The sequence below is a fragment of the Cervus elaphus genome, chromosome 23, assembly GCF_910594005.1.
Source record: "Cervus elaphus chromosome 23, mCerEla1.1, whole genome shotgun sequence".
In the NCBI taxonomy this organism is placed as follows: Eukaryota; Metazoa; Chordata; class Mammalia; order Artiodactyla; family Cervidae; genus Cervus; species Cervus elaphus.
The window spans coordinates 18,566,403-18,579,220 of record NC_057837.1 but is presented as its reverse complement, the minus strand read 5'-3'; the positions used below and the strand labels follow the sequence as shown (position 1 = coordinate 18,579,220).

Genomic DNA, 12,818 nt, shown 5'->3' with positions numbered 1-12,818 from the left:
ATTGTTTTAATCACTACCCAGCAACTTCCCTATACACATAAGCAGAGAGGGAGGAAGCTTGAATTAATAAGATGTTTAAAGTCCTCAAAGACAGGAAGATAATTCTCAATACTGTGAAAGGGAAAATGTAAGTAAAAAGAGGTGGTCCTCTTGGGCATGAACTCAGTTGAGTTTTGATGAGTTGGCAAGTCTGGCATTTTAGCACAGCCCCACCCAGAACCCTGAGGAAGCCTGCCAGGCACCACTCCTGGTTCAGAATGATAAATAGGTCAATTCTTGGGCGAAGTCTTCAGGTGATTGGCATTGGGTGCCTTTAGCTGAACTAAAGTATTAAAAGTTGTATCAATCTGTCAACCCTTACAACTACCTACCCAAGCAAAAGATGTTCTGTGTTCATTTACTGCTGATCTGGCTGCCCCAAATCACCATCTTAAAGATACAGAAAAGAGTAAAGAAGTATTATGGGCATGTGAATTATAGAGGCCTATAGAATACAGGATTAGAGGGGTCACAAAACTGTCAACCTTACCACTTTTTTTATAACTCAGATTATCTCTTTGAGCTCCAGGATACCCTCAGAACTACTAGTTAATAATTGCTAAAGGTCTTTAAAACAGCTATCTTAAAGATCTTTAGGATTTTTTAAATATCAGTAGCATTTACAATTTCTAGTTTTACTCTTTCCAACTTTCAAAAGATTTCTTTAATGGAAAAATGTGTAACCAGTGCCTTTTAAAATATTGTAGATATAGCAAAGAAAGGTTCCATAATCTCCATTCATCTAGCAGTGTGGCAGCTGCAATTATTTTAGAAAATTAGAAGGGCTAATAGGACTTCCCTGATGGTCCAGTGGTTAAGAACCTGCATGCCAATGCAGGGGACAGGAGTTCAATTCCTGGCCCAGGTAGATCCCATATGCTACAGAGCAACTAAGCTCCAGCGCAACCACCGAAACCCACTCACCCTAGAGCCTGAGCTCTGCAACAAGAGAAGTCACCACAATGAGAAGCCCGAGTGCCACAACAAGGAGTAGCCCCAGTCTGCCACAACTCAAGAAAGTCCACGGGCAGCAACGAAGATCCAGCACAGCCAAAAGTAAATAAATAAAGTTTAAAAAAAAAAAAAAAAAGGCTAATAACAGAAAAAGCTACAGAGTTAGGATAAACACACTTCTTGATCTGTAAAAGAATCAGCTACTGGGTTATCAGAACATTCTTTTTCCCTATTTCTAGCTGATTTAGTAAAAGTACCAAAACTGGAATACTAAATACTGGAATTTCTATATTACTTTTAAGAAGAAAGTGGTAACTCTTTGACAAACCATCTTGAAAAATGACAACTGGAATTATAAATCAAATAAAAATCAAGTTGATTTTATGTGTCTAATTTCTGTGTGAAACTTGAGGGAAAGGAAAAGATCTAAAATTGACTAAGAGTCTATAACATGGCAGGGGAATTATCTACATTAAATCCCTTGATCTTCATGACTGCTGACTAAAGAAAATATTCCCAAATTACAGATGAGAAAACTGAGGCTCAGACAGATGGTGAGACTTATCAAAGTTCAAAACTACCACGGCCAAAACTAAAAACGAGAAAAGATATTCCTCTACGGACATCCTTGAAGCATCTATAACAGTGTCACTGGGATTTTATCTCTCAAACAGCAGAATGCTTTCAAGACTTTTAAAGGGAGAACTCTTTTTTTCCCCCTAAATATTCAATATTCCACATCTAGAGCAATTCTAAGGAAGATGAGAAGAAACAATTTAGAAGCATTTATTCAAGTGAGCCTTAATCACTTGCGACCATTCTTAGCAAAAGCGAAAGAACAGTACAGCTCTCAATCTCTCTGTTTTACTTCCTACAATGCCTTTTTATAATATTCTCTCTTTACACCTTCACAACAGTCCTATGAAGGACATGTATCCTGGGCTGACAGAGGTTACCGTTCTTGCTTTCAGATACACATATGGTGTAATCTGTTCTTCTGAATCCTGGCCCAGACTGTGTCATACTGAAGTGCTTGCCTCCTAGAAGGAAAAAAACAAAAAACATCCACCACCAAACTTTCCACCTCCAGCTAATTGTGTTTTTAAAAAGTGGGTCGTGAAATACAAAAGATAAAACTGACTCCACTATAAAAACTTCAGGGTTTTATTAGCTTTCCAGGTTTCCTTGAAAAAAAATATTCCCAATAGTATGTGCCTTCATAAGTTAAAATATGACTCATTTCATATTCCTCAGGCAGTACAAATGCAGAAATGCCACCATCTTCCGGATGCAGTTGTTCAGGTAGTTATCAATCCAAATGAGGCACTTTCATGTAGAGATCCCCTTCATTTGTCTGAAAGGTTTTTTCCCAGATCTCTAACAAAGCGATAAAAATACCAAATCCCACATTCAGCCTTCATGGACTTAGTGATTAGTCATATCCTGTATGGTGGTTCACCAGGAACCAATAACCTGCACATCTCCCCTCCTTCTTCTGCAGGTGCTGCTGGCTGGAATGAGAGAATCTCAGGTTAGACTATACCCCTGTTGGGCAGGAACCTGGCTAAGTATTATTCACATATGACTTTGCACAACAGCTTTCAGAATTACAAATGGTACATCTTAAAAGCCTTTCTGTGTTCCCTTGGAAATGGATTGTTTTTTAATTCTGGATTCAATATTAGATTTAGAAAAAAATAAATCATGAACATGAAAAAATATTTCCCAGTTTTTATTGTATACTGCAAAGAACTAGAACAAAATAGCCCATTCTCATCTCAACCACTTACACAGAAGCAGCCTGTGTTTTTCATCTGTTAATACCACATATTTTTAGTATTTAGGAAGCTTAGGTTTTTTTATATATAGTGAGTTATCTTCTAAAATAAACAGAGAAGGAAACATTGCTTTGTATCATAGAATATCTCAAAGAGGCCTTTTCAGATACATAAACCCTATCGTACAGGGATGCAGTACAAAAACAAGAAAAACTACACACCAGGAAAAAATAAACCTGAGTTCCAAAAACTTGCCTTATCATTTCTGAATACTAAAGAACATTAAAAGTAGGGACCAGTCATCTCTAAAACCCCTTAAATTGGTATCACCATAAAAATACCAAATTCATGAATACATTGGTATGTGTATGTGTACACACATGCCATACATTTGGAAGCATGCAGAATCACACCTTTAGTTACACTTCACAAAGGACACAGTCTTATTAAGTTACTTCTGAGCATGTAATTTATTTTAAAAGATATTTATCTTGGGACAGTAAGGAATTCTGAGGGACAGTCCAGGCAAAATACATCCTAACTTTCAAAACAGCGTATGTTTGACCTGCAGGTCAAGCCCATCATTTCAAAGTAACGGAAGCAAAACATTCTCACAGGGAGGCTTGGGGGAATTGAGATCTACTCTGTTCACGCCTCTGAAAAAGCCTCTCATGCCTGATGGTCCCATGGGCACAACCACCAACCACGCAGACTCAGGGTGGCTGTTGCCCAGGGGGACAGGAAGCAGAAGCCCAGCCCAGAACTTCTGAGTATGGGGAGATGAAGATGGGAAAACTGATGCACACAGGGCTTGTGAGACCTGCCAAAGCTCAAAACCAAAAACTGGAAAAGTTCTTCCATGATGGACATCTCAGGTCATCTGAATCAACTGCCAGGGCAGCTGGTGGACTGGGCTGAGGGAGAGCAAGGCAGAATAAGTGAATGGTTAGTTGGCGAAGCCTTTACAGGGGGCACTAGGGAAAGCAGACTCTCAGCAGTCAAGGGCTTAGCAGACAGCACCAGGAGAGAGCAGACAACCTCGAGAAAGCAGGTTCACACATTGTATGGAAAACTCCTAAAAATAGCCAGTCTTCATTTGAGCATCTCTGACACAGAAAAACATGTTTTATGGGACTCTCAGAACTATAAAATACCTTAAAAATGGAGCTCTGTCCATAGTGGCTTATGCAGTCTTTTTTTTTTCTTAGTATCTTTATTGAGACATAACAATATATTACAAAATTCACCCATTTAAAGTGCACAATTCAGTGATGTTTACAGCATACTTACAGAGGCATACAACCATCACCACTATCTAAATTGAGAACATTTTCATCATCCCAAAGATCAACCCCATCCCCATAAACAGTCACCTACCATTCTTCAACCCCCGGGCCCTGGCAACCACTACTATACTTTCTGTATCTACAAATTTGCCTATTCTGCTCATTTTGTAAATTTGGACTCATATAGCATGTGGGCCTTTATGACTGGCTTCCTTTATGTAGCATACTGTTTGCAAGGTCCAGCTCTAGTGAGGCATGCATCACAGCTTCACTCATCTTTACAGCTTAATAATATTCTAATGTATAGATATACCACATTTTTTTCAGTTGATGAACATTTGACTTGTTCTATTTTTTGGCTGTTAGGAATCATGTCATAAACATTCACATACATATTTTTTCTATAGATGTATTTTCAATTTCTTGTGTGTGTATAAGCTATTATTGAGAGAGAAAAAACTAAATAATTCACATATCAAGTCATTTGGAAAGAAGCTGGAAATTGTATTTCTAAGTTCCAATATTAGTTGATGGAGGAGAAAAGAATAAACAAACGTAATATTTTATGGCATGAACATATAAAGATGGAAGGTCAGATACAGGAAGACAGAGCCATGAAGGAAAAGCATTTTTACATAATCCTTCCAAATGGAAAAAAATTTTTTTCAGTGGGATAATATAATGACTATAAAACAAAAAACAATCACCTTCCTGCTATGATCATAGAGCTTTGCATTTCTTATTAAGATTTTTCTCTTTTCCATGTAAAACAGAAAAGATACCAAAAATCAGTAAAATGCATAAATTTTCTGAGCCCTGTTCTACTGCTGTTGACCTTGGTAGCACCTGGACTGCTGCGTGAGTGGCCAAGTGGGAGAAAAGTCGCCTGTGTGGGCTGCCCACCTCTACCCCATGGAAAAGTACCTCCACTTGGGGTAAGCACTTTCCATCCTTGAAAAAGGGCAGAGGGCTTGGGTCATCTTTCAAGTGTTCACCACCACCCACCTGCATCCAACTCTAGGCTTGAACAAAGCTTCCAGCACAGATGGAGATTCGTGCACATGGCGCTTTGATGTGCACAGGTTACCTCCCGTGCCCAATTCACCACATTCGCCACAAGCCAAGAAGCACCTCCCGTCGCCAGATTCTCCCTGTGAATCTCAGATCCTAAACATTTCTGTTTACTCCTGGCACTTACCCACAGATCCCAACTGACAGAATTAGAAGCGCCAGACCCAGCACAGGTGTGTCTTGGGGCCAGATTCCTGCACTGCCCTGGCCACCAGCCTTGAAACAGGCCCAAAGCAAACCCCAGGATGATTCCTCTGCTCTGGCTGAAAAACAGACCAAACTCCTTGAAAACAAATGACACAGAAGAATGACTTCCAGGTACCCCGAAACCACACTAAATCAATCTTTGTCCCAATACGCCAAATGTACCAAACTTTAAAGTCTTCAAAATCATACAGTCTTCCAAGCAAAAGTGCACTTTTTGTGTGAGAATACATGCCACGTATTTATCCTCAATTTTGCACCTACTCAGCTTGTAAGATGACTATGTGGCATCTTACTAAGACCATCACTTTCAAGCACCTCACCCAGGAGAAGGGGCTCAGTTCGGTTCCAAAACAAACACCCCAAAGCACCCACAACAAAGCACATTCCTCCAGGTCAGTACGGGAGCTGTGGGAAGCGGGGAGAACCTCAAGCAGCCTTGGGTGCGGGGCCAGCCTGAGCTAAGCTGAGGCTCAAGAGAGGAGCAGATGTGAAGCAAGCAAGTCATCTAGGCGGGAGAAACTGAAAATGCCAGGGCAAAGGCAGGAAAGTGCAAGCAAGGCCAAATGGGTAAGGATGAAGTGGGAGGGCCTGGGGTGGAAGAGGCAGGAGGAGCCCTGCAAGGGACAGGCCCTGCTGAGGTGGCAGGACCTGGCCTCTGGGGAAAGCTGGTATGGGGGTCCTTAAGCAGAAGAGTACACGGAGATGTGCATTTTAGAAAGATCAACCTTCCAGACACGTTTCTTCTTTTTTTCTTTTTGAAGAGGAAGATGAGAAAATGTTAACAAAATAATAAAATGTATCTCACTTCACTATTCAAAAATACAGTCATTCAAACTCTGCAACAGTCTGTTTTCCTAAAAGTTTCAATAAACTTGTGAATGTGTAACAACATGCAGTCATCCATCTGTCCACAAGAAATCACACACCAAACACAAGATTCTTCATATAAACCATGACTTACATGGTTATGGTAATCAACAGTCCTCCCCGCCCCCAAAAAAGGAAAGTATATTTTCAAAAGTTACTGCCCATAAATTTACGTTTGTGTTTTTTTTATATACCAACAAACTGAAAGTGAAAGTTGTACAGTCATGTCCGACTCTTTTCTCCAGGCCAGAATACTGGAGTGGATAGCCTTTCCCTTCTCCAGGGAATCTTCCCAACCCAGGGATTGAACCCAGGTCTCCCGCATTGCATTCTTTACCAGCTAAGCCACAAATAAATTGCTATTAAATAACTCTTAAGGTTTCCATGCTCAAGGAACAGAAGCAGTGCCTGCCTCACAAATAAAAATGGTACCCAGAAGTCAACCCAGAGTAAAGCTGTAACATCCGCGATTTTTACATTCTCTACACATACACACACACACAATGTGCTCTTCTGATTGTGATGTTGCTTAGGCAAATATTAACATTCCTACCTATTCTTTAATTAAATTACACACTGTCTTCCTGAGCAAAGAGGAAAAGCCCAAACAGGACTAGCAGACTACTCGGGAAAGTCTCACAGGCAGTAAAACCATTTGGTGAGTAAAACCAATTAGGCATCCAGATGCAGAGCTGAGGAGCTGCCCATTCATCACCCCTCAGTACTCACAGGGACCCTGCAGGGGAGGAACCTGTTCAAGAGAAGAGGAAATGAGGCTCCGTAGGGCTGGTCTGCCCAAGGTTAAATGGTGAAAAAACCCAGGTCTCCAAACTCAATCCAAAGCTCCCCCTCAAACCCTAAAAGAGGTCTGGGGATGGGACGGAGGGGAGCTAAGAGGTTCCAGTCACTCCCCTCGCTCACTTCTGTCTTCCCTTCATTAGTCTTCAGCGATCAGCAGTGTTTCTGTGGACTGAAGGTGATCCTGGTCCTCTGCCCAGAAGAGAACTAGTCCTGCCCAAACACCTTAGTCCACCCAGACCATTAGACTGTACAAAGCCTCGGGGTCTCATCCTGGCATTCCCGGCCCTCCTCAGCTTGGTCCTGCCCCGCCATCTGACAGGACGGCAGCACAGGAGCCAAACTAGCCCTGATGCTCACCTGCAATGCCCTCTCTTTCACCTCTCAGCATGGCAGTCAACATACTCCAGATGCACACGCCTGGACCCACTGAACACCTATCAAACCAGGACACCTGGGTCAGGTAGGTGGTTTTGGGGGTCACCCCACTACCCAGTTAGGAAGTGCTGTCCTAAATCCAGGCCAGCCTTCCCACTGACTAAGCCTAGTACATGCAAACCCTGGTGATTCCAGAAGATTGCCACCCCCAGGCTATAATGCCCACTTCCATCTCTGAAATCCAGAAGCAACTACTCTTTGTATGTACCACCCTGTTGCTAATTAACGTTATTGCCTACTGTTATTTATAGTTTAATATATTCACCCTGTTTCCCAGATTACATTCTTCTTGAGAGCAAAAATTCAGCCTTACATTTCTTCATAGAGCATGACATTTTGCACACAGTAGCCCTTCAACAAATTAACAATTAAAAAAAAAAAGAATGGAGATTTTTTTTTTCTGCTAACCAGAGTTGAGGTGCACAGCAGGAAAAAATGAGAAGTCTCAGGCCAGCCCTGATCCACTGAGAATAAAGAAAAAGCAGGCAAAGAAGCCAAGTCACCACCACATTACAGAGTCCGGGCAGTTGGTGCTCTGCACCCTGCGTCCATCGGGGACCATGGATGAGTCAGGCCACAGGTAGGAGTAGGACAGTCCACATGGCACGGTCCTCCATGTCTAGCAGGGCACCCTCCTCAGAGATGGTCTGCATGAGGATGGGTGGATGGGGAAGAACAGCCAACCCATTTTCACCCATCAGGGATCGTAAACAGAAAAACAGTTTTTAACTGGAGGGAAAAAAAAAAAAGTGCTATGAATAACTGTAAGCCTTCAAATATCTGCTTATTGAGGACATTTCTAGTATTAAGTCACACCACTCCACTGCCCAGAAAAACGTATTTGTTTAACCTGAAAAAAGCTTAAATATAATGCCAAAAATTAGCCCCACCACACCACAAAATGCTCACTGCAGAGAAAAGTCTCAGTGGCTTGGGATCATTCTTTCTCTTTCCTTTTTCTTTTCTTAATTTCTTTCTTTTTCCAGCTTAGCTGGTTTTTATACAAAGCCATAAACATGATCTTCCCCTATTTTTCCCCACCAGATGGGAGTTCGGCATGGCACATGTCACCTAGCAACCAAACACCACTCTGCAGCTACCCAGTTACCCAGTTCTTCATACAAAATTTATCTTGTTCTATTCAACAGTAAGGGGTAAGGAAGAGATAAGAGAATAAAAGTTAAAACAAGTGTTAATAATTGTTTGCTTCATAACCATTTTAAAGGAGGTGGGCAAAATGGAAAGAACCACTAAAGTTTCATCTTAGCCATTACCTAATCATTTAAGAGGAAAAAAATACAAATGGACCTGGAAGAAACTCCAGCTCTTGCAACATTGGAGAGTCAACAGTCTTGTGATCCGATGACTGAACTTTGTAAACCACAAAGCCCATTTTAAAATTTACCTGCTGAACTGTGAATTGCACTTAAAGAGAATTTAAACAATTTTGGAAGCTCTTGAATCATCTCTGAGTCATTTATATCCAACTCCAATAACACCATCACTCTCTGAGCATGACCCTTCCTTCCTTCCTTCCATCTCCACCAGGAAAAGTAATCAGTCTCATGCCTACCCTTCAAAACTCAGCTCTGATGCCCCTTCTCTTGGGTGCCTTCCCAGGTGCCCTGCAGAAACTTATGCTTCCTTCTTCATGCTCCCCAGTCATTGCAAAACCACCACCACTGATACCTAAAGACAAAGTCCAGCTCTCTCACTGAGGCCTCTCAACTCCATCTACTCAAAACCCCAGAGGCCTGTCTTCTCCCCACTGCACTGTAACTCGAAGTCCAAAGGCTGGCTACCCTAAGCGCAGGACTAAGGCAGGACCATGTAGCCTCTCTCCTTGAGTCTCACAGTCCAATTTCCATAAGCAGCCAGTGGATCTCACAGATGTCCAGCACCCAGAACAATGCCTCAGTCACAGTAAATGCTTAAGAATTTCTGTGGAGCATACAAATGACCCAAACAACTACATTTGTATCTCCCAAACAAGCTGTTCCACCCACATGCATCTTGTGCATAATGAAATATGACTAATGTTAAGCATGTTAATGTTTAAGCATGTAAATGACTAATGTTAATCAGGTCCATTTTAAGCATGTAAGCCAAGAAACATCCATCACTCCTCTGTGATGGACCTGAGCACACTGCAAAGTATATATTATTCTCTTTCCTCTCACGGTTTATTTTGTTGGTTTCTCGAGTACATGTACAATCTGATTATTGGTACCGAACATTTAGATCACAAACTGTCATCCATAAACAATCCTTTAAAATGCTCAAGGTAGGTTCAGAGGTTGACAGTGGTTTAAGATAAGCAGGTGCCCAATTTCCACTAATTTTATTTGATTTTCAATAAAAGTTCAACCAACTGTAAGGAACATTTTAGAGCCGTGAAGTAAAGTCAACATCTTCCATCACTGTGTCAGGTTCTTAAACATCCCCAAGATTATCTTTAAAAGGCCAAACGTGTGCTAATTTTCCTCTCTGCTCAAAACAGGAGTGTAAAAAAATTTTTTCCTCTGTGGCCCCCAGACCCACAAGGGCTCAAACTACTCCAAGATCGGGGACAAAACGGGATTTCTGAAAGTGACTGTGCATTCCAACCAACGTTCCTCTGGCGCAAAGGAAATATCCTCAGGTGCTTGAGAGAAACTTGGGAGGCGTGGGCCGTTGTCAAACAGACACAGACGATAAAACAATTTAACAAAAAGCCTTTTCACTTCTGACACATTGTAGAGGAATGCAGGGAAGTGGAGACAATGTTATCACTCCACGGGGAAAAGGGAAATCCACTCCACTCCAGGCCCGGGCGCGGCCCGGGCTCCGCAGGGAGCTCTGTGCAGACGGGTCCACGGCGAGGTGCCGGCAGGAACACTCGGAATTCGGTGACCCATCTCGAGGCTGTGCTCCCGGGCCTCTCGGTCTCCCAAGTGCTGGGCTCCAGCGACGATCGCGAGCCAGCTGGAGCTGGTCGCTCCCGGCGACGCGCCCCCACCCGCCCCGGGACCCCCGCCTGGTTGGGCACGCAGGAGGGGCTCCCCCCACCGGGGGCGGGGGGCGCAGAGGCACCAGCGAGCCACTCTCCCCGCGCGCGGGCCGAACTCCGCTCCAGCAGGAAAAGTTCCCTCGCCCGGCCTCCGCCCGCGGCCCAGGGCGGGGAGCCGGGGCCGCAGCCCGCGGCCGGGAGCAGGCTCCGCACGCCCCGCCGCGGCTCGGGCTCGGCTCCCCGGAGGCTCGGGGCGCCGGCGGCCGGGCCCCGAAGGAACAGCGGGGGCCGGGGCGCGGGGGCCGGGCGCGGGGAAGTTTGCGGGCCGCAGCCCGGGCGGGGGGCGCAGGCCGGGCCGGCCGCCGCGCGCTCCCTCTCCCCGCCTCCGCCGCCGCCTCCCCTTCCAGGAAGCGCCATATTGATCCCGGCGCCTTCCCTCCTCCCGCTCCTCCGCCCCTCCTCCGCCCCCTCGGCCGCCCGCCCGCCCCCGCCCGCGCCCCCGGCCCCTCACCTTGGCGATGGCCTTCCGGTAGCGGGTCACCGCTTGCTGGATGAGGCTGAAAACTTTCATGTGGCCGTCCCCGCACGGCACGACCACCCGGGTCCTGCCGAAGCACACGGTCACTTTCATGCCGCCGCCGCCGCCGCCGCCGCGGGCCGGCCCGCGCCCCTCGGTGACCGCGGCCGGAGGGCCCGGAGCGCCCTGGGCCGAGGCGGCTGCACGCGGGGCGCGCGGCGCGGGGCGCGGGGCGCGAGGCTAGGGGCCGCGGCCGGGCGCCCGATCGGCTCGCATGCCCGGCCTGCCGCCCTCGCCGCGCCTAGCCGGGCCTGGCCCCGGGCTCGCCCGCCTGTGCCCGCGCGGCGCCGCAGCCTCCGGCCACCTGTTCGGTGTGTGTCGTCGCGCTCGGCGGCCGGGCCGTGTGGCGCTGGCGCGGCGCTCGCTCCGGGCCGCGGGGGAGGGGACGGCGGCGCGGGGAGGGACGGGGAGGAGGCGAGGGGAGGGGAGAGGAGGGGAGGGACGAGGAGGGAGGGGAAGGGAGCAGGCGGGAGGGAGGGGAGGGGAGGGGCGCGGCCGGCCCACAACACACTGCACACGCGGAGACCTGGCGAGGGGCGCGGGGCGGCCTCCCTCCGCCGCCGCCCCCCAAGCCTGGGCGCCGCAGCCCCCGGCCCCCGCCTCCCGCACCCCCCTTCCTTTGTCGCTGTGGATCCCCCTCCTGGCGCTGGAGGGGCCCAGGCGGAATCGCGGCTGCCTCCACAATACCCCAGAGGTCCGGTGGGGGGGGGCTCCCGCCCGATCCCCCCAACTCCCGACCCCTCCTACCCCGCCCCCGGAGGCCAGGACTGAGGGGGCTTCTCTGCGGGGAGGCCTTTCTCCCCAGGCCACCACTTACCTTGAAGCTCCTGTGACCCCTTGGTGACCCACCCGCTTCGTCGTGTGCACCTCCGACATCAGCAATTCGCATCGTTTTATTTCTTAGAATTCTGCAACCCAAGCAATCCGAACGCAAAGTTAGGAACACTGCACTAGGAAGGCCACCACAGCCCTGGGGAAGAAAGCAGGGCCGCATGGACTCACCTGTGCGGGGACCCGCGACAGTTAATAGAGGAACCTACACCACGTCAAGAAAAGTAACTGAGGCTCCTCTCTGTTATGACAGGAATCTCAGTGTTCCTGGCAACTGTGTGTCTCTCTGTTCAGAGACTGCAAGTGTCAACAAAGAGTCATGACCGGCCCAGGTCTGTCCCAAGCGATAGTGGATTCATTTTTGCCAGCGTCTCTAGGACTTGTGAAAGTGATCAACAGCTCCGTGGGCTCCAGGAGAACTTCAGCAGATATAGTTGGTGACCATCCACCTCCCTTTTTAAACTAAGGAAACAAGACAGGTTACTCTGCTTTTCGGATCCCTGCACTTTCCACTGCCCCAGGTATAGTGCTGTTTTGCCATACACGAGGTACTTCCACACCTCTGCAGCCCTTGACCAGTACAATCAATTATCCTGGCACAGCAGTGCAATAAGTAGGCACCATGTGTCAGCATCCCATCTTACCCCAGGATGCTAGGGAGTGTTGAAATCACTAGCCCAAGGCCACCCAGAGAAAGCTAGAGAATGACCTAGAAAGAGAGCCCAAGTTTCCCGCCATGCATTCATGGGAAAGGCTCTCTTACTCCTCTTCTGTTTAGAGGCAACCTTCAACATTTCTACCCAATAATTAAGTTTGTAACAGCGACGACAACAAATCTTGTGGAGGTCTCCTTGCTTCTGTATTAATACTTGGATCCACAACAACAATTACTGATAATTATAGATGTTGTCTCTGTTTTAATGCTTTGGGAAGAGAGGAGTATACAAGTTTAGAGTGGGGCTTTCTCAAAATAGTTCTGGTTG

At 46.7% G+C, this 12,818-nt stretch overlaps 1 protein-coding gene across 20 annotated transcripts in view; it reads right to left on the bottom strand.

Moving 5' to 3' along the window:
* The window catches only part of PARD3 (par-3 family cell polarity regulator), a 556,192-nt gene extending 544,833 nt beyond the window's left edge, over positions 1-11,359 (bottom strand). For 9 of the 20 annotated variants that reach the window (XM_043885063.1, XM_043885076.1, XM_043885064.1 and 6 more), the window contains exon 1: positions 10,939-11,358. In XM_043885063.1, the coding sequence (XP_043740998.1) occupies positions 10,939-11,058 (120 nt within the window). In that variant the 5' untranslated portion in view covers positions 11,059-11,358. Of the gene's footprint in view, positions 1-10,938 lie in introns of all 20 variants that reach the window. The other 11 variants (XM_043885068.1, XM_043885066.1, XM_043885069.1 and 8 more) reach the window with 3 other exon arrangements.
* Positions 11,360-12,818: the final 1,459 nt, after the last annotated feature.